The 27,509-nt window shown below is 38.4% G+C and overlaps 2 protein-coding genes across 11 annotated transcripts; one reads left to right on the forward strand and one right to left on the reverse strand.

Annotated features, from left to right (window-relative positions):
- Positions 1 to 185: 185 nt before the first annotated feature.
- LOC117577941 (diacylglycerol lipase-alpha) lies at positions 186 to 27,212 on the reverse strand. Of its 10 annotated transcripts, none has more exons than XM_034263013.2 (15): positions 26,962 to 27,157; positions 25,424 to 25,642; positions 10,926 to 11,020; positions 10,723 to 10,829; positions 10,556 to 10,660; positions 10,370 to 10,471; positions 9,617 to 9,794; positions 9,064 to 9,483; positions 8,010 to 8,676; positions 7,844 to 7,948; positions 7,643 to 7,770; positions 6,650 to 6,673; positions 5,570 to 5,702; positions 3,153 to 3,316; positions 2,262 to 2,384 (listed from the first exon to the last, which is right to left on the reverse strand). In XM_034263013.2, the coding sequence occupies exons 3-15, from the start codon at positions 11,018 to 11,020 to the stop codon at positions 2,378 to 2,380; spliced, it is 2,235 nt and encodes a 744-aa protein (XP_034118904.1). In that variant the 5' UTR covers positions 25,424 to 25,642; positions 26,962 to 27,157; the 3' UTR covers positions 2,262 to 2,377. The 10 variants fall into 10 exon arrangements, with proteins under 10 accessions (XP_034118869.1, XP_034118859.1, XP_034118850.1 ...); XM_034263004.2 differs by lacking the exon at positions 2,262 to 2,384 and adding an exon at positions 2,876 to 2,948; XM_052008425.1 differs by lacking the exon at positions 2,262 to 2,384 and adding an exon at positions 3,009 to 3,061.
- On the forward strand, positions 15,783 to 17,163 carry LOC117577980 (galactose mutarotase). Its single transcript, XM_034263071.2, has one exon. The coding sequence runs from the start codon at positions 15,891 to 15,893 to the stop codon at positions 17,055 to 17,057; it is 1,167 nt and encodes a 388-aa protein (XP_034118962.1). The 5' UTR covers positions 15,783 to 15,890; the 3' UTR covers positions 17,058 to 17,163.
- Positions 27,213 to 27,509: the final 297 nt, after the last annotated feature.

A 27,509-nucleotide genomic window follows, 5' to 3' on the forward strand; every position in this document is an offset into this window, starting at 1 on the left:
TAAAGTGTCATTAGTGTAGCACAATGTGGCTACAGAACTATTCGATAGTTTACCAATTTGAGCAATGCACTTATCGATAACTTGTATTTCCAATGGGCAAAATAAAAGCTTTGCTTGTTTTTTATTTTCGTAACGTTTTTTTTTATTTTTTCATTTTATTTAAAACATTTTTATTAAAACTTTTGTTGCTTTGGGGCTGCTCCTCATATGTTCAGCTGGCTGCACAAAAAAATATATATTTGTATATATATATATTGCATTTATTCCACGTCAAGTTCACTTTTCATGTTTTGTTTTGTTTTTTTGTTTTTTGGTATCTTTTGCAAAATGTTGAGTTTTCAGTTGTTTTGTGTTTGTGTGTATAACGCATAATACAATAGATTGTTAGGTACTGCATTCAACTACGCTTAGATTTTAGGTGTCTATGTGTTGTGTGTGTATACTAATTATAATTATTAAACATTACTTTCGTTATTTAAACCAGCCGTCGCTGCCGCCGCCGCCACCTTGGCAGAGGCCGCTGCAGCGACGCGTGCGCGGGAGAATTTACTAATGGACGAGGGAGAGACAGAGACGGCATCATCAGCGTTGCCGATACGTCGCACCACATTGTTACCAACGACGGGATAAACAGCTGCGCAGCCGCGTCGCTGTTTGCGATTTGCAGGGGAACCCCCTACGCAGCTGCCACGAGTATCACCGCCGATTTGTACTAAATGAGAGGGAAGATGATGCTCGTCGGGTCGCGTGAACACAAACTCCTCCGACGAGAGACGCTTACGCACACGACCGCCAACCACATCGGGCCACTGCCCATTGAGGCTGAGCGGCGTTGGTGATGCGGGCGCCACAATGGCTGGCGTCTCCTTGCGCTCCTTGCCGCCGCCATAGACAGGGAAATGGGATTCAAGGACACCGGGACGCATAAGTATCTCGTCGTGCAGCGATGCAGCTCCGCAGCCGCCATTCAGCTGCCTGGGAACAGCAGCAGGAGCAGCTGCTGGTTGCTGCTCCAGCGATGTGCTCGAATTGGCGCTGTAGAAGCTGCTGTTCGTATCCGTGCTGCCCACTGTGGTCGTGTTGTTGTTGTTGTTGTTGCTTGTGGCACACTCCTGATGCTCGTGCCGTGTACAGCAATCCCGGCCAGCATCACTGCGACAGGGACAATGCGGACAGAGGCGCAAACAATGCTCGTCGGCTAGAATGTTGCTATCGCTGAATGTTAACTTCTTGACCACACTGGCGCCGGGCTCATCCAGTTGATCGGCGGACTTGGAGCAGCTGGCTGCACATGCCACTGTCGGTGGCAACTGCAGACGCTGTTGCAGACTGTGCGCCGACTCGAAGCTATCGTCACTCGAATTGGAGTCCAGTTGCTGATGCTGTTGCTGCAGCGTTGATGCCGTCGCCGAGTCGCCGGGAAAGATGCGGGGAAACGTGACAAAGACGCGACCCAAACGCTTATACTGATCCAGATTGCGTGAATCCTCCGCACAACCAGCGAGATTCTCGCTGAATTTTGGTGCACGTCGCATCACCTTCGGTGTGTGCAGCTGCGACTCAAAGATATCCTCCAGTGGCACCTTGGGCATGCCTTGGACAACGCCCACATGCTGCAGATAGCGTTCAATGCTGTTCGCCAGGCTGCTTAGGGGCACGCTGCTGCGCGACGAGACGCTTGAGATCTCCGACAGTGTCTCCGGGCTGGCCAAGGGCGCCAGTCCATACCAATCATCGTGCAGCAGATCGACGTTGCCTGCCACGGAGGCGCGACGCAACGCTTGCGTCAGTGGCAACGTGCGAGGCTTCTTCTCCGAGTGCTGACGCGACAGCTGGCGGTGCAGCATGGGCGGCGTCGGTGTCGTTGTGGGTGTCGGCGCCATGTCAAAGGCAACCGCTTTGAGTCGTGGCTGCGCCTCCGCATTGTCCAGCAGCATGGTTGTGGTCTCGCTCAGCATCGAGCTGGGACTCTTGCGCATGCTCATCACCGTTGTGATGCTGTCGTCCAGCACGCTTGATATGTTGTCATACGGCTGTGTGGTCGTTGAGCTCAACTGGCTCCGGCCAAAGATGCTGCCCGCCAGCGAGGACGTTTTACTGCCACCTACGATTCCCGGTTGCAGTTGCAGTTGTTGCTGCTGTTGTTGTTGTTGCTGCTGCTGCTGCAGATTGGTAAACGATGTTTCTAGGCAGAGCTTATGCTGTGCCGTCGGCGTCAGCATGATGCAGTTGCTCAGATTCGTGTAGGAACTGTCTGCAGGCTCCGGTTGCGGCTCCGGTTGGAGCTCCAGTTCCAGTTGCTCCGGCTCCTGTTCCGTGGAGTTTGTGGAGAAGGCATTGGAGGTCTGGCGTTGGGGTTTGCGTGGACCACTCGTTGTTACAACCTGCACAAAGATCATAAAATCAATTTTCAAATTCGAATGTTCGTTTTTCTTCGTTATCTTCGAATACTGCTTCTTCTTCTTCGTTTTTTGCCAGTTAATAAATACTGCATGTTTAGATTTACATATGCATACATACATATATGTGTACAGATCTACACAGTCACGCACACACACACACAGTCACACGCATGTATGTACAAGAGAGTAGAGTAGGAATACAAAATGGAGGACAGCAACAGCGAGTGCGATTTGCGAGTGCGTGTGAGTGAGAGAGACATAGAGCGAGAGGCTATGGCGAAAGCTTTTTGTTTTTTTTTTTTGTTTGACAGTTGCAAATAGAAATGAAGAATACAACAACACACACACACAGCGGGTGAATAGTGTTTGATTGTTGGTAGAGGGGGTGGTGAGGAGGGTGTTTGTTATTTATACATAAAGAAACATGATTTTGATATATGTATTTTGTGAAGTTTTGGGATTTGGGAGAATCGTATTTGAATTTGGTGTTATCGATAACGATTTACATTTAGACAGAGGCAATGAAACAACAAAAATCGTACATAACTATTTGAGGTTAAGGTTGAGCATAGGAGAAAGACAGAGAAAAAGAGACAGAGAGAGAGAGACAGAGATATAAACTTGATTTCATAATTTATATTAATTTGTTTGGTATTTTTCTTTTGTTTTGTTTTTTTTTTAGACGAGAGAGCAAAATGGAAAATTGTTTAAGTTACATTAGTCATTTGTTAAGTAATTAGGCAATTGTACCTGGTATCGGTATTTTGTGTTGTTGTTGTCGAAGTGGTTCTTATTGTTGTAGTTGTTGATGTAGTTGTATTCGTGGTTGTTGTTAAAGTTGTAGTTATTGTCGTGTTATCTTTACGTTTACGAGTAGTACATGCCTTTACGGTACGATCTCTACATGACACGACCTGTACATCATCATTTAATTTCGTTTGGATCGTATTTAGAGCGTATGTCGTTTATCGGTTATCATTTTTTCGTTAATCGTTTATCGGTTAGCGCCGCATACAATTATCGCAAAATAACAACAAATAAACAAACAAAACAGACGAAAAGCAAAATGTCAATATTAATGTTTCATTACATATCGCAAAAGTTAAGCACTTGATGTTATTATTTTTGGTTTTATTTATTTTCTGTTTCGCTTTTATTTCAGGGATTATTTGGCTATAGCTCTCTAGCTCTAGCTACGCCTCTCACAGGTCCGCAATTACAATACAATACAATATTCGAGAAGATTGTCTCAACAACATAACCTAACAACTAACATTTCAAAATAGTATGTACTATGTTTGGCGAGGGGGGAAATTGTTTCATTGCATTTGTTTAGACTAAAGACTATAAATTACTGCAACACTATCGCAACATGGGCACATTAGCGGTACAAAAGCGGTACTTTTACAACAAACAAACATTCCCATGCAGTACTGTTTTTTTGTTGTTCTTTTGTTTGTGTACTATTAATAATGTGTCTGTGTGTATCTGTGTGTGTGTGTGTGTGTGTGTGAATCTCCAATAAAAACTTACCAATTAAAGTTGAGCTTTAAAAAGTTCAAAATAATCAAGCCATAACTGTAACCAAATAAAAAATGGGCGGAAAAAATATTCATAAAAATTATAGAATAAATGCGTTGTAGCAAACCAGCTAAAAAACCAAGCTTAACGACATTAACGAGAATCATCGAACTTCTTAAGAAGTTTAAGTGATCGTTAACATAATTTTTCCTATTTTTCCGCCGTCTATGAGTATAATAGCTTAAATGCTGCGTCTCGCTAATCGTCATTTTCTAAACGCTGCTTCGTTACTCGTCTGTAGCTAATCGTTGTCTCGTTACTCGTCAGTTTGTAAACGTTGCTTCGTTACTCGATGTTTAATAAATGTATATTCTTGATACTTATTACCTTATCAGTTTTAATCCCTACTTTATTACACATTATTTTGTTGTTACTTTAATTCCTAACCTTGTCCATTTAATCGTTCGTTACTTACACTTTGACTCGCTCTTTGGACCCTTTGCAAGCAGCACGCTGATGTGCTTAGCAGAAATCTCGTATCTGGTACGCTGTATCGCAGTTTGCATTTGTCACAGCTATTTGAAGTCTGTCTTGTCAGCAATTTGTCATGTCAATAAATATCCCACGATGCAAGGCAATATAAACCAAATGAAAAAATGCAGATTGTATAGACAAGTGTATATATATTCTTTGAAGCAAAAAGAATAACAAAAAAAAGACGTAAATAAATAAATAAATAAAGACAATTATAGAGAAATGCAAAGTACAATTGTAACTTAAAGTATTTTAAGGCGAAAAATCGACAAGAAAATCAATTACATTTACAATAACTTAGACAATAAATAAATAGGCAATAAGTTAAAAATCGAATATCGAATATTCAGTTTAGATAAACGAGTTAGCGTGTCAGTATTTTAAGGCGAAAAATCGACAAGAAAATCAATTACATTTACAATAACTTAGACAATAAATAAATAGGCAATAAGTTAAAAATCGAATATCGAATATTCAGTTTAGATAAACGAGTTAGCGTGTCAAGTAATGTAATGGCTAAAACAATGATGATGAAATAGGCTAAGATATGGGACTTGGGAACTTGAACTTAAATTTGAAGCTTATAACATAAAATAATAATAATAATTATATATCAAGAATTTCATTTGAAACTTTCAAATGAAAGTGCAATCAAAAAGTTCATATTCGTTGACTTAGGCTTAGATGTGGGTTGATTGATTTTTGAACGGTTCAAGCGTGTCATTTTGTTTCGTTGATTGATCAATCGTGTGAGTTGGTGTGATTGTGATTTTGTTTTACACTAAAACTCGACGCCTTAGCAATTAGGCTACTCGTAATACAAATACATTCACTTATTTCAATATCGCAACTAATTCGGTGCTATAACTATATATATACTTGTATATCTATATATATATATATATATTGTATCTAAAGTACGACGAGAAGTAGTACGAGCATCATCATCATTATCAACATTATCGTTATTATTATCATTTATCAATTATTATTGGTTATTTAGTATTTTGTTTTTGTTATTGTTGATTGTGGGTGGTTGATTGATTGATTGATCAACTGGCTGTGGAAGAACTATGGACCGATGTACGTTCACCATCAGCTTCCGAAATTACCTTCTTGAGCGCGGCGAGCACCTTATCGGGCATATGATCCTGCAGCATGACAGGTGATATGAGCACCTCATCGAAATCGGTTGAATCGGCCCATATAGCCTGATAGACTGGCTCGCGACTTTTGAGCACATTTCTGGAAGACACAAGTAAGGGCATTTGGTTTTTTTTTGTTGTTTCTTGGTTACTTGACTAATCGATTTCTATGGATTATCGATTTGTAATTTGTTTTGTTTTTTTTTTTGTTATTCTTAATGTCGGTATCAACCAAAGGAATATATGTATATATACACATCAATAAGCAGCTACACAAAATAATATTGCATATGGATGTGTGTATATATATATATATATGTAAATAAAGGTTGTGTTTTATGCTACGATCGATAGGCAAAACAAAACTCTTGGATTCTAGTTATCGATATGGAAATTGAAATGATAAGGCAACACTACAACTACTATAATATATAATCGACTGATCGATATATCGAGTGCGTCAATAATGACGACACACAGCGACATCGAAAGAGAAGACAGAGTGAAAGAGAGATTGGGAGAGAGACGACATGCAACAATCATATAGTATATGTATGTAGAAAACAAAACATTCTACTTATTATTTTTTCACTCTCACTCCCACAAGAGAAGGAGCAAGAGAGAGCGAGCGAGAGAGGAATGGAACTGGGTTGGTTCAATTGGGGCGTGGAGTTCGGGCGATTGGAACTGGAATTGGAGCTGGAGCTGGAGCTGAAACAGCCAGATCATGCTTCGAATCATGCAAATTGGAGAAAAAACAATAAGAACTTGAGAAATCAATGTCACACTATTCTAATAAAGGCAAATATACAAATGTGTGTACGATTATACAAAAAAGATAGAAAGAGATTAAGAGTAGAATATATATATGTATATATAACATATATAGAGTAGAGAATAGAGAATAGAGAGAGAGAGAGAGAGAAAGAGATAAGAGTTGGGTTGCGCTTCTTCGTTTTCACTGATACGATACGATGCGATCGATCGCATTCTCTTTTTTTATGAAACGATCGGCATCTGTGATCTGTGCAACCTTCTTGGGCCTACCTCCAACCACTGTCGTATTTTTGCCTGAAAAAATAGTCGGGAATTAATTAAATTGACATTTGTTTGTTGTATCGTGTTTTATGCATTTAAATATATTTAGACTTTGCTTATTTTATGGGGTTCAAAGTAACACAACACGAGAGTAGGCGAACACATCACGTAATTCACATTTCAAATGTGCGACTAATGTATGCGAAGTTTATTTGCCACTAAAATAAAACAACTGGCAAATTGAATACAATTTTTCTTTTCCACATTTATGACTTAATGAACTGAAACCAATGTGGAACTTTCCTAACTCGAACTCTTAAGAACACAACAAAAATAAAAAAAAAATAAATGGGTGTTTGAACTTCTTATAAAAATATTAATGCGATTTTGATAATAAAAAGAAATCAATTAAATTGTTTTCTTAAAAAATATTAATAAAGAAACTCAAATTTGAAAATACGAAATTTTAAGAAGAGCATTTAAACATTTTCCTGCAGCTGAGAACACTTTGACACCGAACATTTTTCGCACATTCTTGCGACACTGTGCGTAAGCCTCACCTACAAATCTGAAGTCAGAAACCGGACAAATCTGACGTCATGGCTGATGAGTCAGCGTCAGTGTCAACTAGGCAGCCTTCTGTTCACAGTTTGACTTTTAAGCTGATAATTTACATACACACATGCACTCACACTATCTCATACACACACAGACACACACACACACATACACTATCAATGGAACTGTCAATTAGTGTTGGTGCGTCAAGCGGATCTCGCTTCAGACAAAAACAGAGTCAAAGTCAATAGAAGAAATCGCCAAACGAGGCTACAAAATACACGACGTTGGAATACGCTTTCTTAGCGTTTGTCTTTCTGTCTGTCCACCTGTTTCAACAGCTTCAACTCGGAGAATTGAAACGTTACTTAGACTACGCTTAAGAGTGGAATTTAAAGACAGTCTAACGAGTGAATGTTGTAAAATTGGGACACATTTACTCACTCATCTGGCTTGGGATGATGTCGCACAATGTGAATGATGCGACCGGGCGGATATAAGGGCTGATGCAGTGTTAAAGCTATTGAGCTGTCCGTTGGATGCGCGCTGGTTGAACGAGCTGTGCCACGTTCCTAAAACGAGTCAAAGAGAAAGAGAGAGAAGGTTTGAAATTGTTAGGGACACAAATTGAAATCAAGTACGCACCTCCTGATACTGATTGATGTGCGTATCCTGGCCGGACATGTTAACCACGGACGTGGGTTCAGGTCCGCAGCCACAGCAGATGACCGAACACGAGATGGTCTTCCACTGCACAGAGATGAAACGTTTAATTTCCACTGCACATTTTAAAATACTTCCCTATACGCACCTTGGGATCGACACTGCGCTGTATGGCATTGATGAGATCGGCACGTAGCGCCTCCATTTGATTGAGGCCGATGCGTGGCACCACATCCTTGCCCAGCACCACGGACGTGATGAACGACTTCGAGTACTCGACAGCGGGCATGCTCAGGAGTCCACCTGGCGGCGAGTAGCTGAAACACTGCAGCGTCGGATGATCCGGCTTCAGGAGAATGGCCAAAATGGCCGCTGTGCCCGCGCCCAGCGAATGGCCGACGAGCACCAGATCGAAGGTGTGCGTCAAACGATCCGCATTCCGTTGCAACGCCCGCTCAATGAGATTCTCCTGCTGCAGCTTGTTGCGTATGTAGATTGCCGCCTGCACCATGCCCTTGTGACCCAGCCAATCATCGCGCGGCGGCTGCAGCGGCAACACTTCACCCTCGGCATTTAGATCGGTGAGGATGTCCTTCATGCTCAGCGTGCCACGTATGCTGATCACAATCTTCTTTTGCGTATAGTCGACGGCCACAAAGAACGGCGTCTCGCCCACATCCACGTGGTACGTGGCATACACGATGTCGATGTCGCCCAGCTGAAGCGTCTTCTTCAGTGCCGCATAGTTGCAGTAGCAGCAATTGTCCTGGATCACTTGGCTGTCATCGCCGCTGCCGCAACAGCAGCCAAAGCATCTGTGTAGTGAACAAAAAAAAAGGAATGGTATTCAACAACTTTGTTCTCTAGAATCCTTTCATTAAATTTCTATCGAAAACTCTTTTGTTTTTCTCCAGTTTATTGTTATGTGAATGGAATTCTTTTTCAGCTTCAGTTTTAGGGTTCTGGTATAAATTTCCTCTTGTTTATTTGTCTTAATCCCTTTTAGGCACTTTATTTGGTACCCATTCATAAACCTTGTTTTCTCAGCTAAATTCCCAACTACTGCAATATTATTATGTTTTCTTCATTTGAGTTTCAAGTATATATTATACAATTTTTAGTTATGTTTTTATGTTTAATCAGCTATATATATATCCTCTTCTGTTTTGTGTTGTTATTAAGTTATAGCGATAAATACTCACTTGAGCTCTGGGAGCAGATGCCACATTTTGCTGCGATTGATGATGACGTACATGGGCCAACCGTAGGCGCCCTGAGCGAAGTACATGTAATGGATGACGGTCTGAAAGAAGTCATAGTTTTTGGCATCGTTGAGTGCTAGGAACTGGGTGCGCTCCGTGATGGGCACACCGCTGAGGAACTCGTAGGTGCCATTCTTGCGCTGCCTGACAATCGCCTCGCGTTCGAGTCGCTGGAATTTGCGCAACAGCACTAGACCGGCGACCACATCCGAGGGCACCACGTCCAGTTCGCGAAAAAAGTCGCTGAGCAGGCGGGCGATGTCCGTGAACGAGTTGCGATTGCGCTCTGAGGAGCCCATGCAGCAGAATAGCAGGCGACAGCGATGATCCCAGCTGTCCTGATAGGCACGCATCACTTTGCTGCAGAGAGGGGAAAAATGTATCGATTGATTATTGGTATGTTATTGATCATTGATATGTCATTGATATGTTACCTGTTATCGATAATTGACATATTATTGATAATCGATATGTTATCGATCAGAGAACTTACCGCTGGCGCCAGTTGCGATTCATGCTGTTGCTGCGCTTGTAGTTGAAACGCGATTCAGTCTCACGCATGGATCGCTGGTACTTCTTCATCTTGACCCATGAACGTCCGGCTGCATCGAACGTGCACCAGATGGTTATGAGCGTGATGAACACCAGCGTCCAGTTGCAGATGATTATGGCTGTAAGGGATGAGCGTACGATTCGCATGAGTTTCTGCTTCATATTAAGAGAAACTACTACAACGAACTAGTTCTATAACTTGTAGGAACGATTTAAAATGATGGAAGATAAATCTTCCATCTCACTACAGTTTTTTAAATTTCTTTGGAACTAACAAGATTTTAACAGTATTTAAAAAGAAATGTAGTCCATTGGCTTAGTAAAGGAACTTCAAAAAGAACTAGTTTTACAACTGTTAGCAACGCTTTAGATCAATAGAAGATAAATTTTCCAACTATATGTGACCACTCTTTTTTTTAAAATTTATTCAGGACTAATAAGATTTCAACAGTATTTTAGTAAAATTGTAATCCATTGCTTTAGCTTCTCTATTCATTCAACGTTGATAAAATGACTAGTTCTAACATACAGTAAGAACTTTAAGAGCTTTAGACGATCAAAGATAACTCTTGACATTTTACAAAGTATAATTAGAATTGAAAAGTATTTCAGAAAAGTGCAAAATTTAAATACAATCCCTAACCAATTTCATAAGAACTTTGCACTCAAATGAACCAGTTCATTCTATACTCACCAATGAAGATCTTTTTGGCCTCGTCGATGGGCGCCTCGACATAGTAATGTGAGAGCCAAATTGAGCCCAGTATCAGCCATGCAATATCAAATAATATCACCACTGTGCGTTGAAGATCGTAGATTAGTAGTGTTGATAAGTAGTGTGTGTTATCGATAAATCGATCGAGTAATCAAATGAACTTACAGCTTTTGAGATATATCCATATATTGATCGATGTACGCGCCTCGGAATCCAAAATGCTGCCGCGCATCGAGATCACACAAATGCCTATCTCTACACATATTGAAACTGCAATCGATAAATGCGATTAATCAATAGTACGCTGTTAAAGTCTTCTCATCTATACTTACAAAATAGTATTAACAAATAGCCTATTAGATGATAGAACAATAGTTTAACACTTAAAACACCTGTGTCGTACTCAAACAAAACTAACGAGACAGCCACAAGCACAAAACTGTAGTTCAAATATATGGAGAAGAAGAAAAAAGACATGGAATAGTATTTGCATCGAAATGTTTTAGACTAATCTGTCGCTCGATAGCGAACTTACCATATAAAATGTAATGCCAGAAGAAATGCTCCTGGCACTACCAGATCATCAGAGCCAACAGACCAACGACGTCTGAAGACCACGAGTCCAGGCATCTGAAAAGGAAGAAAGGAAGGAAGAAATGGAGTGAACCGAATAAGCTGGTAAATCGTTGAACTATAAGCTACAATTAAAATCCACATTATTACATAAAATTAACCAATTTTGTAAAATATTTAAAATAAAATATAAAAATGCGTTTTCCACATAAAGTGCAAAAATTAAAGAAATCATAATTTAAAACATTTGTTTTCCTTATATCAACAGTGACTTGACTTTACTTTAAATCAATTATCTTTAACTTTATCTTTGTACAACTTTTAGTTTATATGGGGCGATAAAGGAATATTTGTGTAATTTATGGCGATAGCACAAGTTCGTCATCAAGGTTGCCCTGAATCATTTGCAGCAATTTCCTTCAATCAAACTTGCCGCAAAACTTGCAAAACAGCTAGTTTGTCAAGAAGAAGAAGATGAAGAAGTTTGTAAATTGGCAAACGGAAGAATGTATTAATAATGTCGGCGCATTCTGAACGCCAGAGGGCGCTAGCGACGCATAACTGTGAATGGGCCACCAATAATAGTTAATAGTTTGAGAGAGGAATGCAGCAGCATCGATCCATAAATGCGGATGTCGCACAGACAGCCTTGGGAATCCGTGTTCGGCGTCAACTTGAAACATGCTAATCTGAGCAGCAAATAAATTTGTGCCCCCTTGTCGAATGCAGATAAAGTTGTTGTGTCTTAAAGCAATGTTTGTGTAAATAGAAGACTGCATCAAGTTTATCTGCTTTGACCCAACTACATAGTTACTTATTAGTTGTATGCACATTGTTGCGATTGTTAGTCACAATCTTAAGTTGCAATTTCAATTGGATTTTCAGTTTTGAGTTGGTTCAATATTGAGCAAGTGTGTGTGTGTGTGTGTGCGTGATGTGTGTCATGTCTGGCGTTAGTTTCCCATGTCGCTGTCACAGTTGCAACGTTTTGAATCGTTGCCCATATTCCGTATGCAACAAAGCAGTCAGAGAGACTCGTTGACGGCGACACTTCACAACCCCAGCCGGAACCTCAAGCTCAACCCTTCTGAACCTACACCTAATCCCTTCCTTCCAATCTCCCCTCCTCCCCCCCTACACACACACATGAGCCAAAGCAAGAGCTCAGCTCGAAGCTCGCAATGGCAACTTGGACAGCTTAAGGTTGCAGCTGTCTCAGGCAGCTCAAACAACAACAAAATATGCAAAATAAACTTGCAAACAGAAAAGCCAAGGGTGATTTGCGGGGGTGTCGCCACATTTGGGGTGCCAAAGGGGCGAGAGAAGGGAGAAGAGGAAAGAGGGAAGACGTGCGTTAAGTAACATATGCATATGGAGTTACTTGTGTTTGACTCGTTACAATCGCAAGTAGTGCATACACTACACACACACACACTCTCTCACACACACATACATATATTGTATGCACTATGCGCCATAGTGTGGCCAAAGTGTTTTGAAGCTTTGCCAACATTCGCACTTAATCTACTTGCAATAAGCACAGCGCAGGCCACGTCTATGGGGACACTTCCAAAGTTATTCCAAAACTTATTAAAAACTTCCAAGAACGGAAATAAATATAATGCTAATACTAAACGACACCTTGTAAATGCAGTTGACTAAACTCCATAAAATAAAGGAATACTATATAATTTTATAGTATTAAATACTGCATTTAATTTACAGAAAAGAGAGTGCTTGAATGTAACTACACCTATCATAAATTAAGTTAGGTTTCTTTTATAAAATTGTACATTTTCCTTATGTCTTCCTTAGAAGAAATATAATTTTAACTCCGTTGTATTTTATTGTAAAAGACAATATTAGTGCGACAAGCTTGAGGTAGCAAAATATGTACGTTATTTATCTTAATTTCAATAGTATATAATATATAATGAATTCTGTAAGCACGAAATAGTTTCACAATGACATAGCGCTGTTCACTCAACAAAATAACAGAGCTGCCATGACTTGGCGTTGCCATATGCTTCAAAATTTGCAATGACTCTGAAATGATGTTTAATGAATATTAATTATTTATCTTAGTTCATTTCTTAAGCAATCAGTATAAGAAAAAACCTAAATAAATAACGAAGAAAATCGAAAAGATTCAAATAAAATGCAACTAATTTCGCTAATTAAATCATAAAACGAACTTGTTTGAAATTATCATCAAATTAGATTAACTGATTGGAACTCAATAAACGAAATCACTCCACTTTCCCTGATAGAATATCTGACCTGCACACACATATAGTATGTATATAAAGCGATAAAGTATATAGATTTCTGCACAGCATGGTAGCCGATGCCCAATAAGAAAATGTTTACAAATTTAGTGTTTCCTAATCGCGTCATACAGCTGTTTTAGTGTTGTGATCAATGCTACCGCACAATCAAAAAAAAAAAAAAGTGATATATATTTAGATTTGTTCACAATACATATATAGTATGTACTATATAGCACATATACATAAGTCAGTGGTCGTGTGTCCGTTTAGTAGGCATGACTAAAGACAATTGTCGGCAAGCGGACCTTGATAATTATAATTATTGCGTAGAAATGCACAATTAAACAAAACAATTCATTGCAAAGATTAACGATTTTTAATGGACAAATTTGTATATTTGAGCGATAAGCCAAGTGATGGAATGCGTCATACATCGTTGGCTTTTAAATTGATTCATTTTCCGGGAATATAAACATATACAGTAGAATCCGGTTATAGCGACTTTCAAGGTACCTTCGTTATACCCGGAAGACCCACTAACCAAAAAAGGAAATATAAAATTTTGTTTATTTTATGGTTGCCATAGGTTTTTAAAATACAACTAATTAATTTTTTAATCAATTTAATTTGTATGGGGACCCACCAAGTCATCGAATTTTCGTCACAAAAACCGGACGGACGCTATAAGCGGCGTCGTTATAACCGGATTCTACTGTATTTCTATTTCTATAGGGAATACGATTATAAATCTGCAATTCGTCACGCATTTTCACAGTCAATTAAAAATACTTTGCTATTTACATTGTTACATTTCTGAGAAGAAACTAATTCACTTTTAGCTCAGCTATTTTCGATTTGTAGTGTGAGTAAATATAGTAAACTTACAGCACTTATTTTGCGTATGAAGAAACTAGCACAATCCAGACCACAACAAAGAGGGAATATTGTGTAAACAAGGTGATGGCTAAATAATGAGTCTATTATTTGAAATTATAATACTTTAGCAAGGACAAGTGTCTTGGAAATGTAAAAAGTGCCTCAACCTTGAGATGCCACCTTCGAGTTCTGCAATTTCAATGGAAAACCCGCAAATTAATTGGAAGGTTTATGGTAGGAGAAACACACACAGACACCCACATGTCCTTACATTGGCCAATCAATAGACATATTTAATAATGCTATCGATTTCGATATGCATACTAGAGCGAGGCACGTAATTGGCCAGGTTTCAGATAAAACCAACAACTGCTCTAATATTAAAACTAACTCTTCATACAAAGACTTTTGGTAGAGAGGGAGAGAATGGTGATTAGGCCACAAGCCACAGTCATTAGGTTATGGCTAAAGGCCCGGAGATCCACCAACGTTTATGGCAATTACAAATGGCCAGATATATGGCAGATAAATCGAATCGACTCAGTCACATGCTGAACTATGTATGTGTATATTCAGTTTTCGGGGCACACAATTAATATTAACAGTGCTTGTCACGGTTATTGGTGGAAATGCGTGTAATTAAAATTGGCGCACAGCAATGATTAACAATTTCATTGTAGTCGCGAGTCGCGACACAGTTCACATCATAAATCGAATATTAAGTAGATCACGGTTCGAAATGCAGAACCAAATGCGACGATATTCTCGATAAGATAACACTGCATTATTTCGATTACTTACTCACTTATCTCACTCACTGTGGAGAAGCCAACGAACCCGACCCGTTTATACCGCTATAGCTGAACCTTGAACTACAATCAATAACATTTTGTTGCGACATTCGCAACATGTGGCAACGCCGCGTCATGCCATTGGCAGCTCTGTTGTTTTGCTGAGTGGACAGCGCTAATTAAGCAAAGTCATTGAGCAACTGTTTTGCTTGCATAAAAAACTCATTAATATTTCAAATAAATATAAATAAAATATTTCTATTTCTTTTGTATTTTACAATTATCTGTAAGTACAACACTGAAAAAAATCAAGAACATTTGTCTTCAAAATTGTATTCTTGAAATAAAACTACTTTAAGAACAAATTCTTAAAACTAGTCAAAAAAAATTTTCAAAATAAAACCAAAAATTCTAGATTTAGTTTACAAAATTCTGTAATCCATCGAAATTCCTATAAAGTTTTTATCGATCATAGCTTTGTTAGTTGAGCGAAACATTCTGAATTGCATTCTAAAAGAGGGAACGTAGATTTTTTCTTCATATTAAAAAAACTTGGGTCTTACATTGAATGTTCTTGAAATCAAGATGTGTTTTCTAACATTATGATTTGCATGTTCTTGGCGCACTCTCTCAAAGACAACAATTCTTTAGTATTATTACCAAAATCTTGATTTTTGAACTTTTATTTTTCTGCGAATATACATTAACGATCCACAGTCATTATTTACATTTTATGATTAGAATTGTTTGAATACTTTGCTTTTTTTGTTTTCATAGCGCTATTTTAACAATCTTATATCTGAAATATTAATAAAATTAATATAATACTCTGGAAAATTAAAATTCTCGCACCTTAGTATGTTTCGTATTTATGTATCATAATCAATTATCATTTTCTTTTTCACAAATTTCAGAGTAAAAAGCTGTAATGCTTTTACATTTTTTTCGAAATTCTTTGTGTTTCATCAGCAACATCGGTTAATTCCCAAAATGGTCAAAGTGGTTGAGGACATTTTCGGCATTGCAATCAATCCATTCACGGAAAAAGCGCAAGTCGTGCGACGTTATACGATCAGCAATGCGAATCATCTGACCGCCTCCATTATTCAACTGGGGGCCTCCATACAGAGCATTAGCTGCCCCGATGCGTATCACAATGTGGAGGACGTTGTGCTGGGCTTCAACGATGTGGCCGGCTACGAGAAGAATCGCCACAGACACTTCGGATGCATGTTAGGACGCGTAGCCGATCGTGTGGCCAACGCTGAGTTCATTATGGACAGACGACGCGTGCATGTGTCAAAGAATCTGAACGATAAGCATCAGATCGATGGCGGCTATGTGGGCTTCGATCGTGTCATTTGGGATCTGGATATGATACGACCGGATGGTGTTACCCTCAAACATGTCTCGGCTAATGGCCACGAGGGTTATCCGGGGGATTTGACGGTGCTGGTGCATTACACCATGGACGATGACAATCGTTTCTTTATGCGCATCGAGGCGAGATCGGATCAAACGACACCTGTGAATATCAGTAATCATTGCTACTTTAATTTGGCCGGACAGCGAGCGGGTCGCCGGGGTATCTTGGAACATCGTCTGGTGATTGCGGCCGAGCATACGATTGAAACGAACGAGGAATCGATGCCAACGGGTCGATTTTCTACGGTGAACAATACGATCTATGATATGCGAGTGCCGGCATTTATTGGCGATCGTTTGAGGCAATTTGAGCACAAGGCTGTCCTTGGTTTCGATGTTTGCTATGCCATCGACAAGGACTTTGATGCCAATATTGTGCATTTTGTGGGCAAAATTCTGCATCCCGAGTCCGGTAGATTCATGGAGATCCACAGCAATCAGCCGGGTCTGCGTTTTTGCACGGCCAACGATTTTCCCAACGATTCGCGTGATGAAGAACCGATTATGGGCAAAGATTGTGCCAGATATTTTCAGTATTCGGGTTTCAGTGTGCAAATGGAAAAGTTTCCTGATACCGTAAACAATCTCGACTTTCCCACTGCCTTCATAATGCCCAGTGAATTGTATTTTCACGAAACCATCTACACATTTGGCGTGCAGGAGTCGTGGAAGTGTTGCGCCACACCCGAAGAGCTAACGGAGCTGGGCGATGATATTGTTAGGTACCATTAACATGTGTAAAGTTTATTTTATTTTCAACACATTGTTTCTTTTAGTGTCAACTAAATTTACAGTCATTTCTTAATAAAACCAAGCTTTAATAAAGCAAGTTTTTTTTAAATTTACCTTTGGATAGCATACTTTTTAGGTAACATTTGAAATTTCTGAGAAATTTTTATCAGCAGTGGTATTATATTTAAAATCAGCCAATTTTAGGTGGAATTTCTATAAATATCAATAAAAGCGAAATCTTAGGGAAATTGAAATGCGGAACAGTTTGTCCCCATCAACTTTTCCCAGCATTCTTTTTTGCTAGCATTGAAAGTTTTTGCTAAATTTATATCAGCAAATGTATTACAATCAATATTAGCAAACTAAAGTAGAATTTATATACAAATTTGTTAACTTTAAATAAATGCGAAATTGAAATATGGAACAGTTTTTCCTATCAACTTTTCCCAGCATTTTTTTTTGGCTATAATTTGAAATTTGCGATAAATTTATATCAGCAATTGCATAACAATTAAAATTAACAATTTTGAAGAAATATTTCTATAGATATAAATGAATGCGAAATCATGGCGAAATAGAAATGCGGAACAGTTGTTTTCCTATCAACTTTTCCCATTTACACGCTTAACGTGTTGAACAAATTCCAAATTAGAGTTCAACAAGATTGACATTAGCTTAAGTGCAAATAATATGCTTGAAAAAACAGCTAAATAACAATTTCAGCGAAATCATTATAACGACAGTGTAGCGTAAAGAATGTGAACGCTAGTTTTGTTTTATGATTTCGTAAATATCGTGGAATATCTCAGCATCGTGCTGAGCCTTTAAGCTTAATTGCGTCGGACACATTAAGAGAAGGAAGCAAGAGAGCAAGAGAGAGAGACAGAGACAGAACTAAGACATTCTGGGGCAACTGGTAATGCCTCATTTTGGGGTCGCAATGAGACTGAAGGGTCGCATTTGCGTGACGACGTGTTCCAAACCAATTAAAAAACTTAAATGCTAGGCGAAATGCCGACGCTTCCCATGTTGGCGTCGACTTTATCGCACAGTTCCCCCGCCCGCTTGTGGATGGAGAGGGGGACGGGGAGGGGGAGGGGTAGGTAGGTCTCTTAACTAGCATATACACGTATACCCCATAATATGGAAATATGCGGCAAGCGTGAGCTTTGTGTGTGGCCAGGTAAATACGGTGTTGTGGAGTACCTTGTCATCTTGTTGCCTGCTCTCAGGCCTGCCTTTTTTTTTTGTTTTGTTGTTGTTGCCAAACGAGTCGCTAATGTGTCTGGGTCGCCCCTCGAGAAACCTTCTATTTGTATACCTGGCAGCCATTGCATGGCAGGGTAGCATAACATAACATAACAAAAAGTACGTCCTAATTTTTATATGTATAAGAAAATGAAAAACTGCTATTTCAGTGAGCAGCCAACACATTGTGCACTTGTGTAAAAATATTCAAATAACAGAAAAACAGAACAAAGCTAACGGGGTTTTTGTTTGTTTCCTATCTTGATGTTCCATGTTACAAAAACAATGTGTAAGCGACCAACTAACAAGAACTAACTAACTAACCCGTTATGAAGTTTTGTTTCTGTCGCACTGCTATTTCAATGTCCACAGCTGTATGTTGATAATACGAAATTGAGCTAAGCTGATCATTAATTTTCGTAAAATATAGTTAGTCACAGTATCTTACAGTTGAGCATATCCAACTTCAGTTCTTTTGTTTGTTTGGTACTTTTGGTTGTTTAGACAGTATGGCATTATTTTCATAACGCAATTGCTTTATTCTGCGCTTACACTTTGCTTTGCAGCAGACAATGCAAACTATACTAAATGTTGGAGTATTTCACTGATTTTCACATTTATTCAGCGAAACTTTAGCATAAAGATTGACTGCTATCTTATCTTTGTACAACAAGTGAATGATTGATATATGCTTTGCTTTATACAATAATCACGGTGGCAAACATGTTTACTTTTATCTCAGATTTTAGATTAGCAAATTGTTGTTTCACGAATAGCTAGAATAATTCTAATATCAATTCCAGTAAAGAATATTATATTCATTATCTTAAAGACAAACGATTTCTAGCATTTTTTTTAAGGTTGTTCTGAAATTATTAAGTAACTATTGAGAGTAAGCTTTCGGCTTTTGGGCATCGATAAAGTATGACAAATTTAAGCTGGCTTTAGCCGGCTTCCTCTTGCCCCTTGCACCTGGCAGAATGGCGGAGAATCCCCGTTTCGGGTTTCCGGCGTATTGCGAGCTGATTGACAGCTTGCTAAGGCAACACACATCAATATTTTGTTGACTCAATCAACTCAAACAAAACGGACGTTGCAAAGCTCAGCTTTGTATTAGTGTACTGTCCATTCACGCACATTTACACAGATGTGTATGTGTGACCTGGGTGTGCATGTGTACGTGTGTGTGTGTGTGTGTCTGTTTGCTGGAAAGTGGCGTCATAAAAACAATGGCATCACCATCAGAGTCAACGCTTAGAGCGGAAACCAACTAAAAGGCCACGCAGAGAAGGACAGATACAATAACAACAGCAAAAAAGGAAAAGAAAAAGTTGCGACTGAACAACAACAAAAACAACAACAACAGCCAAAAGTACGAAAAGTTTTATGACCATGCCTTGGTGACAAGTCGATGTCGGTTTTTCATGACGCCAATGATGAAGGCGATGATACTATAAAATAAAGTATTGCATATGCCAAGGCTACATTTCCGCCAAAAAGAACTAACACACACACACACACAGCGTCGAAAGTCAACAAATCGACGCATAACCGATTTGATTACGATAAGCAGTTCGTCTTCATTTCCTTAGCATACTTTTCAGCGTTGCAGGAAGAGAAAATCGAATGAAGAAAACAAACTATCGAGCTACTATCAAATTAACATCACCACAAATTATCGATGACGAGTTTGTCATTTGTATCGACTATCGATAAACAAAGCTTGGTTTAGTATCCGAAAACACATTCATTAACATAATTAAATGTCATCTCTATTTAAACTAAGTATAATAATGCAAAAAAAAACACGCAAATATAAAGCATTATTATACATGAAATTAAATGCCATATCATTCAACTACTTATCGAACGTACCTCGGCGTTAAGTGTAAAACAAATTTACACTGCTAAATATCAAGTATTCACGTTGCCCTTACTCTTCCTCTGTCCTACTCTTTTTTACATATTTGTCGCCAGCTCTTTCGCCTGCTTCTTTTATTTCTATTTGTAGTTTTTGCCATAACCTATAACTTGCGCTTTTATTGGGTGCGTTTTTTGATTTTCCTTTTCTATTTCTTTTTTGGGTCAAAGACGACAAATGTTGCTCATTTGACATTTTTCAGCAATTTTCAGCAAGTGAAAATATATGAGATATGCATACACATACACATGTATGTACGTGTGAGAATGCGAGTGTGTGTGTGAGTGTGTATGTGTGTGCCAGGACCAACACCAGGACTATTCCTAGCCGCAGGCTGGGCATTAATTTGGTGTATGTGTGTGAGTGTGTGAGGCCATGAGTGTATTTGTGTGTATGTGTGTGTGTGTGTGTGTGTGTGCGTGTAGCTGCTTTGGCTAATATTTTTAATTTCTTAGCTGCTTTTATCGCATTTTGGCATTTGTTGTATTTAATGGAATGTGGCAGCAGCAGGAAAACCAAACAGGAATCATGCAAGGAATGTCACTGTGTGTGTGTGTGTATGTGTGCGTGTGCGTCTGTGTGTGAATTTGTGTCGGCGTATGCGTGTTTTTTTGAAGTGAAATCCACACAAAACAATAACAACGACTTAAGAAGAAGCTTCTGGCTTCCGTATCCTTCTTGCTCTGTGTGTGTGTGTGTGTGTGTGTGTGCGTAAATGCCCGTGTGCTTGTGTGCGAGTGCCAAAAGAAAATGGCATATCAAGGAGAAAAGAAGAAAAAACAAAAGTTATGCCAAACGCAACTGACAAAACAATCACAATTCTAAATACCCTACATTAAGGTCTAGCATAAATTTAAGGTTAATTCTTTATTTTAAATAATTTACAGTTTAACACGAATATATTATAATTATAAAATTTGTATTCAATTTATTTTTTTATAACTAAAAAGTAATAATGGAATAATTTATTTTGATTTTTCTTGTTTGTTTTTGCTTTTGTTATATTTTTGTTTTTTTTACGATTAAATATTTTAAAGAATTTTTTTAATAAATTATAAGTTTATATTTTTATTATTTTACGCATGAACAAATAATAAAAAATATATAAAAAAATGTTCTCTCTTAAATTTGTTTTTGTGCAAGTATGTCATTACATGGTCATGAAGAAATTGTATTTTATCCCATTGAAACATATGTCGTAAATTGTTGCCACTTGATTGTAGCATAATACCCGTAATAACTGTGCACACTGATGAAGATAGGGATAAAAGAAATACTCGTTCGCATTGTAAGTACGCAGAGGAATGAAAGAAACAAAAAAAAAAGAGGCAGAAAACAAAAACAAAACAAATGCTAAGCTCTTAAAGCCAAAGCCGAAGCTAAAGACAAGTACATTGTATTACCCTTTAACAAAGCTGCTATAAAATAATGGGGAGGATGATGGAGGCCACGGAGGGACTATGGGGGAGGGAGGAGGGGCGACGTAATGCTTGTGAGTATGTAAATTTATGCTTGAAATGTAAATTTATACAACAAGTACAAGGCAGAGCAGAAGATAGTTGCTGGCATGTTGTCTCTTTATGCGCAATGAAGCTTTCTAAGTTCGGATCAGGTTTCTCGATTTTATTTTGTGCGTGGCTTGGAATGCGACAGTTGCTTTATATGTACATACAAATATATAGTACTATATACCATGCCAATGTATGTATGTATGTGCATCTTTAACAATCAGTCATCTTTGAAGTCGAACATTGTTGACACGCGTTTTTATGCTCTCCTTATGAACATAAATCGCTTGGGTATATTGCTCGTGCTACACTTTAAAAATACCTGATTGTTTAAATTCAATTGAGCAAATGAAATTGAATTTTTATATTAGAGCCAGTTTCTCTTATTCCACTTAAGGCTAATAAGTTTATAGTCCACTCAAACACAATTCATATTCTGATGCTCTACATGAAATGAGATAATTATTGATCCACTTTAATATAGATATTTTCCGAGTAAAAGTTAGATTTGGGACATTGATGAAATACATTTTTTTTCTAACTTTATGATATTATTTAAATACGTGGTGTTTGCAAGTCGCGTTCTTTACTTGCTACTTTATTTGTTATTGTTGTTATACTGAGAGCATGTGAGATATGTATGTATATACATAGATAGATAGAAAAATAGAAGATAGAACCACCGCTGACGTGTTGAGTGCTGCAATTCTTATGCACGCTCCAAATTTGAAGAGTGTTGCAAAAATATGCAATTGTTTGTCCAAACAATTTGCCAAATAAAACAAAAGCCGAACTAAGAACAAGCAAAATAACGCAACACAACGACACACAACGACACACAACGCAACGCAACGCAGCACAATAAAAAGCACAGAGCGAAGTGGGAAGAGGTGAACGGTAAGAGGCAAGAGAGTGCGGCTAGCCAAGAAGAGAGTGAGAAATGGGGAGAACGCCAAAGTGGGAGAGAGCGTATGGACTGGCAATTGGTGGTGAGTTTACAAAGTTTGCTTTGCTCCGTCCTGTCCTCTACTCTCCACTTCTCCAGCAGTCCTTTCATCCGACGTCTGTCCGAAAGTAAGTGAAACGCACCTTTTTGCACTGTCGCATCCCCCACTTGCTGCTGCTGCTGTTGTTGTTGGTCTAGAATGCGCGTAGAATGCCAGACCCAAAAAGGAAACAGCAGCAACAAAATAAACAATACACTGATAAAAACAAAATGCTTTTTTCGAATTTAGTTTTTCAAATTTAAAATATTTATACGATTAAAAGCGAGTAAAAATTAAATATATACAAATTAAAAGATATAAATATAAATCAATAAGCAAAAGGTATAATATTTAAATGAGGGTTTATGAATAGAATTTACTTTATATAATATTGACGAATAATATAAATAATCGAGACTGATTTATACAAATTGAATAGAATATTTTAAATAAGCTAAGAATTAAATCATTTCAAGCAAATTATGAAATATGCTTGTTAATGACCAAAGGTCGTTTTTATTTCTCGATTAACATAGATCTCTGACAGTGTAGCAACAGCAATTCCTGTACAAATAAAATCCGCTACACTCGCCGCATGGCCGCCGCAGGGATGGAGAAGATGAGAGAGAGAAGAGTTTGGGAGTAGAAGAAGCAAAGTGACGACGTTGTCGTTGTCGACGCTTGGCAGCTTTGACATTTGCATGGAAATTCATGTATATGTGTCTGTGTGTGTGTTTGTTGTGTGTGTGCTCTATGCGTGACAGAGTAGAGCAGAGTTTGCCAATACAAATGCCTAGCAAAGGAGATGAGCACAACAGCAGCAGCAATAGGATGAGCGAGACTACAAAAAAAAAAAATAAAGCCAAGCCGAGCATCCCCGCCGGTAAAAAATTCTTTCAAAGTTTTAGCAACAGCATCGCATCGCCAACGCCATCGTTACAGTTTTTGGGGTTGTCAGACGCCTGTCGGTGTGTCTGTCTCTCGCTTTGTGTGTGTGTGTGTATAGAAACATCGTCCCCAAAAATAACTAACCCCCGAAAAACGAACTCTGGTCACACGCATTTAAACAACAGCTATCAACGGAATACGAAATATGGATTACTTAAATGTATTCTACACATTATGCCTGCCATATACGTTTAAAGCGACCCTCGCTCTCGAACTTAAAAGCTCTCACACTCACAGCAGCAGCCGCCTTTGCCGTTGCCGTTGCCTTTAGTTGGTAGATTGGCAGCTGCTGCCGCGTCAGAGCTATATTTGTCTATTTTTAGCACATTTTGCCCGTATGTTATATTTGTTGTTTTATTTTGTGTCTTCAGCTTGTTCTTGTTCTTTTAATTACCATCTATTCCTGTTAATTTGTCTATGTCCCTTGCATCGATATTAGCGTTAATTTCTATACCAATTTATACCATAGCCATCTCTCTGTGCTATATAGTGTATATTGTTTATGGGGCATACCTTTTGCCATTCTCACTTAAATTCCGAACTCATACACATTCATACATACATATATAGTATATGTACATATAGTACATGTTTACACTTGTGTGTATATATTTGTGTTATAAACATAAATATAAATGTTGTTTTTGAAGTAGTCTAATAACAAATTCCGAAAAGCAACTTGAAACATTTAAAAATTTCACATTTTATAGATCTTTGAAATTGCCCAAAAACTTAATAAAGATGAGTTCATCAGTGTAGTAAATTTTTAATGCTTTTATTTTGTTAAAGCAAATTCTTAGAAAATGTATTTAATATAATTAATACACAACATCAGTTTGCCTCATTTTCCACACTCAGTTTAGCGTTAAAGAAATCAACACCACAGGGAACTTGTGTTTGAAGAAAGATTTTCATAAAACCTTTGGTTTTTCGTAGTTCATCTACTTAATCATATAGACAGATAAGTATATAGAAAATATCGCTTGTAGAAATAGAAAATACAATATGAAAACTCTATTCTCAGATTAAAAAGGTTAAATGATTCAATATTTCTTTTCCAGAAAACTGCTTCAGAAAGCTAGTGACATTTTCCTATTACCCCGACATTTGAGAAAACTTTTTGTGAAACTAATTTAAGAATAGCATACACAGCAAAAATAAAATGAATAATAAAACAAATCTCTAATAACATCTACAAAAATATTCACAAGATTCGCACGTAACTTTCTATTGTTTTTATTTAATTAAATAACTCAGCGGCAACATTTTAGCATAATTAAATATGCACTCTTCCACAAACACACATACACAAACAAAGTTTGTTTCCATTAGCGAATTTGGCATTTAACTAATGCATTCATTTTTTGGCCATGCTCTGAATATGTAAATGATTTGCGGTGCATGTGGTTCGCCTAATGCGCATCGTTGCGCTTCTGCTTTCTTCTTCTTCGTTTACTACTGACGCTGTCTCAAGAGTGTGAGAGTGAGAGTGTGTGTGTGTGTGGACTACATTTTGAATTTCATCTCGCTTGTTTATTATGGCAGCGTGTCTGCCAAAATTACAGACTAAACGCGAAGTCCATAACTATCGACATGTGTGTGAGTAAGTATGAGTGAGAGTGCAAATTTTTGTAATAAAAGGGTATGCTTACGTATATAGAATAGATACATACATGTATGTATATGTTATACTATGTATGTAATTACGTATATATAAAGTAGATTTAAAATATCAAGTAATAATAAAGCACATACCGCAATTCGTTGCCAGCGCCCTGTTGGCTGCTGCCGCCACTACAGCAACAAAACAGCAGCGTGTCGTTGTTGTTGTTCTTCTTCTGCTGCCGCTGCTTCTTTGATTGACAAAAGTTGTCGTTGATTTCGTTTTGCTTTTTTTTTGTTTTCACTGATTCTGTTTATTTTACGCCCTCTTCTTGCTTCGCGGTTTCATGCGTCTTTCTTTCTTTCACTTGACTAAACAAGAACACCAACAAAAACAACACACAAAAAAATGTAGTACAAAAATGCATAAGACCGCGAGTTGTTGTTGCTTATTTACTTCGCGTACACTTTACACACACCAATACGTACGCATACGAAACCACAGAAGAGCAAGCAGAGCAGAATGCTGACAAGATTTCACTTTAGCGGCGCTGCGCTGCTGCTGCGCTGCAGCAACACAACGCATGCCATGAACTTTCACGCTGACCGCAAAGCTAACAGCGGCGTACCTACCGACCGACACGACGGCCTTGTCCCGCTATTTACCGGTGCTGACTTCGGCAACGACGTCGGCATCGGCTTAAGCTCAGGCCGCCGGTAAAGCTGTCGTTGTTTCAGTGCATTCTGCCACCGCTACTGCCTGCAGGTAACCCTAATCCTCTTCTTCTAATTGTTGCTGTTGCTCTTTTCGAGTCGATCGATAAATTTCAATCGCACTCTAAACTCGCATTTCTATCGCAACGGCAACAACAACGATGACATATCAGCAACCGTTAGAGTAACTGGCACTTGCACTTTTATTTTCGCATCTGCTTTTTCTCTTACTACACTACACACTTTCTCTCTCACTCGCTCACTCTACTCCCCACTTACACACACACTCAGACCGTTCATATAATGGCAGAATGGTTTAATTACCATTCATTTTGCTTTTGACTGCACTTTTTCGAAAAGCTGGCAATATTTGAATTTCAATTAAGTTAGCTTGACCCGACAATTGTTACACTTGACTTTGTTTTTGCAGTTTAATTAAGTTACATATATACATATGTACATATATTATATTTTTTATAGATACAGAGTGAGAGAGAGAGAAGAGATGCCACCACCCATCATCAACACCACCCTCAACAACCAACAACAACATCGAATGCCACCACCCACGAAACCGTTAGTCTATCAACATTAGCATCAGCATCGGCATTGGCATCAAAAAGGTCCAATACAAATAGAAGTATCGGCAGCGCAGCCTGTGCAATAAGCAGAGCAATTTTAATTGGCCGTTGTTCTTGTTCTTGTTATTGCTTTCCATTTGCTTTTGCTTTCGGCGGTAGCCGCATCGGCCCAATTTACACTTGTTATTGTTGTTCTTCTTGTACCTCGCGCTCTTGTTCTTCTTGTTGCTTTTTATGGATTTGCACACGTTTGTTTATATACGTTTGTTGTTGTTGTTGTTGTTGGTGCTGCTGCTGCCGCTCGTCGTGATTTTTACGAGCTCTGCATACTGTTTTGTTGTTTCTTTTCTTAACGGTGTTGTAAATGTAAATTGTAAATTATGCTAATTTCTTTACCATCACAAATCATTTGTAACTATGTATATGTACGTTTTTTGTTTCTTACAACAAACACTTAAAAAAATCTCGAACGCGCACGCATCATTATTTGGGTTGGTGAGAAATAAATACAAAATGTGTGTGTGTAAATGCAAATGCAAATGCCGACGTACCACCAACCACCATCACAAACGACGTCCGCGCGCGACGCCAGCTTTTTGCAACTGAAACTTATTTTCGAATTGCCGAAACAGCGATTTCCAATAAGCTACACTGCTGCAAACTCAAATAAGAACAAGAAAACGAAAGCTCAAAAGCATAAGCGAAGCTTTTGGTATGAACTGCGAAACGGTTCGGTGTTGCCACACTGTTGCATGTCATTGCGGTAAAGCGAACAAAACATTTAAAAGTTAAAAAATAAACGTAATTTGAATAACATGTCAAAGAAATATTAAAATAATTGTATGTTCATTTTTGTAATGCTATCGAGCAATCGATTGCAGTGACGTCCCACTTGTCTATCGAAAGCGATAATGTGACTATTTTTGGGTGAAATTATATTAAGC

This window comes from Drosophila albomicans, chromosome X, assembly GCF_009650485.2.
Source record: "Drosophila albomicans strain 15112-1751.03 chromosome X, ASM965048v2, whole genome shotgun sequence".
Lineage (NCBI taxonomy): Eukaryota > Metazoa > Arthropoda > Insecta > Diptera > Drosophilidae > Drosophila > Drosophila albomicans.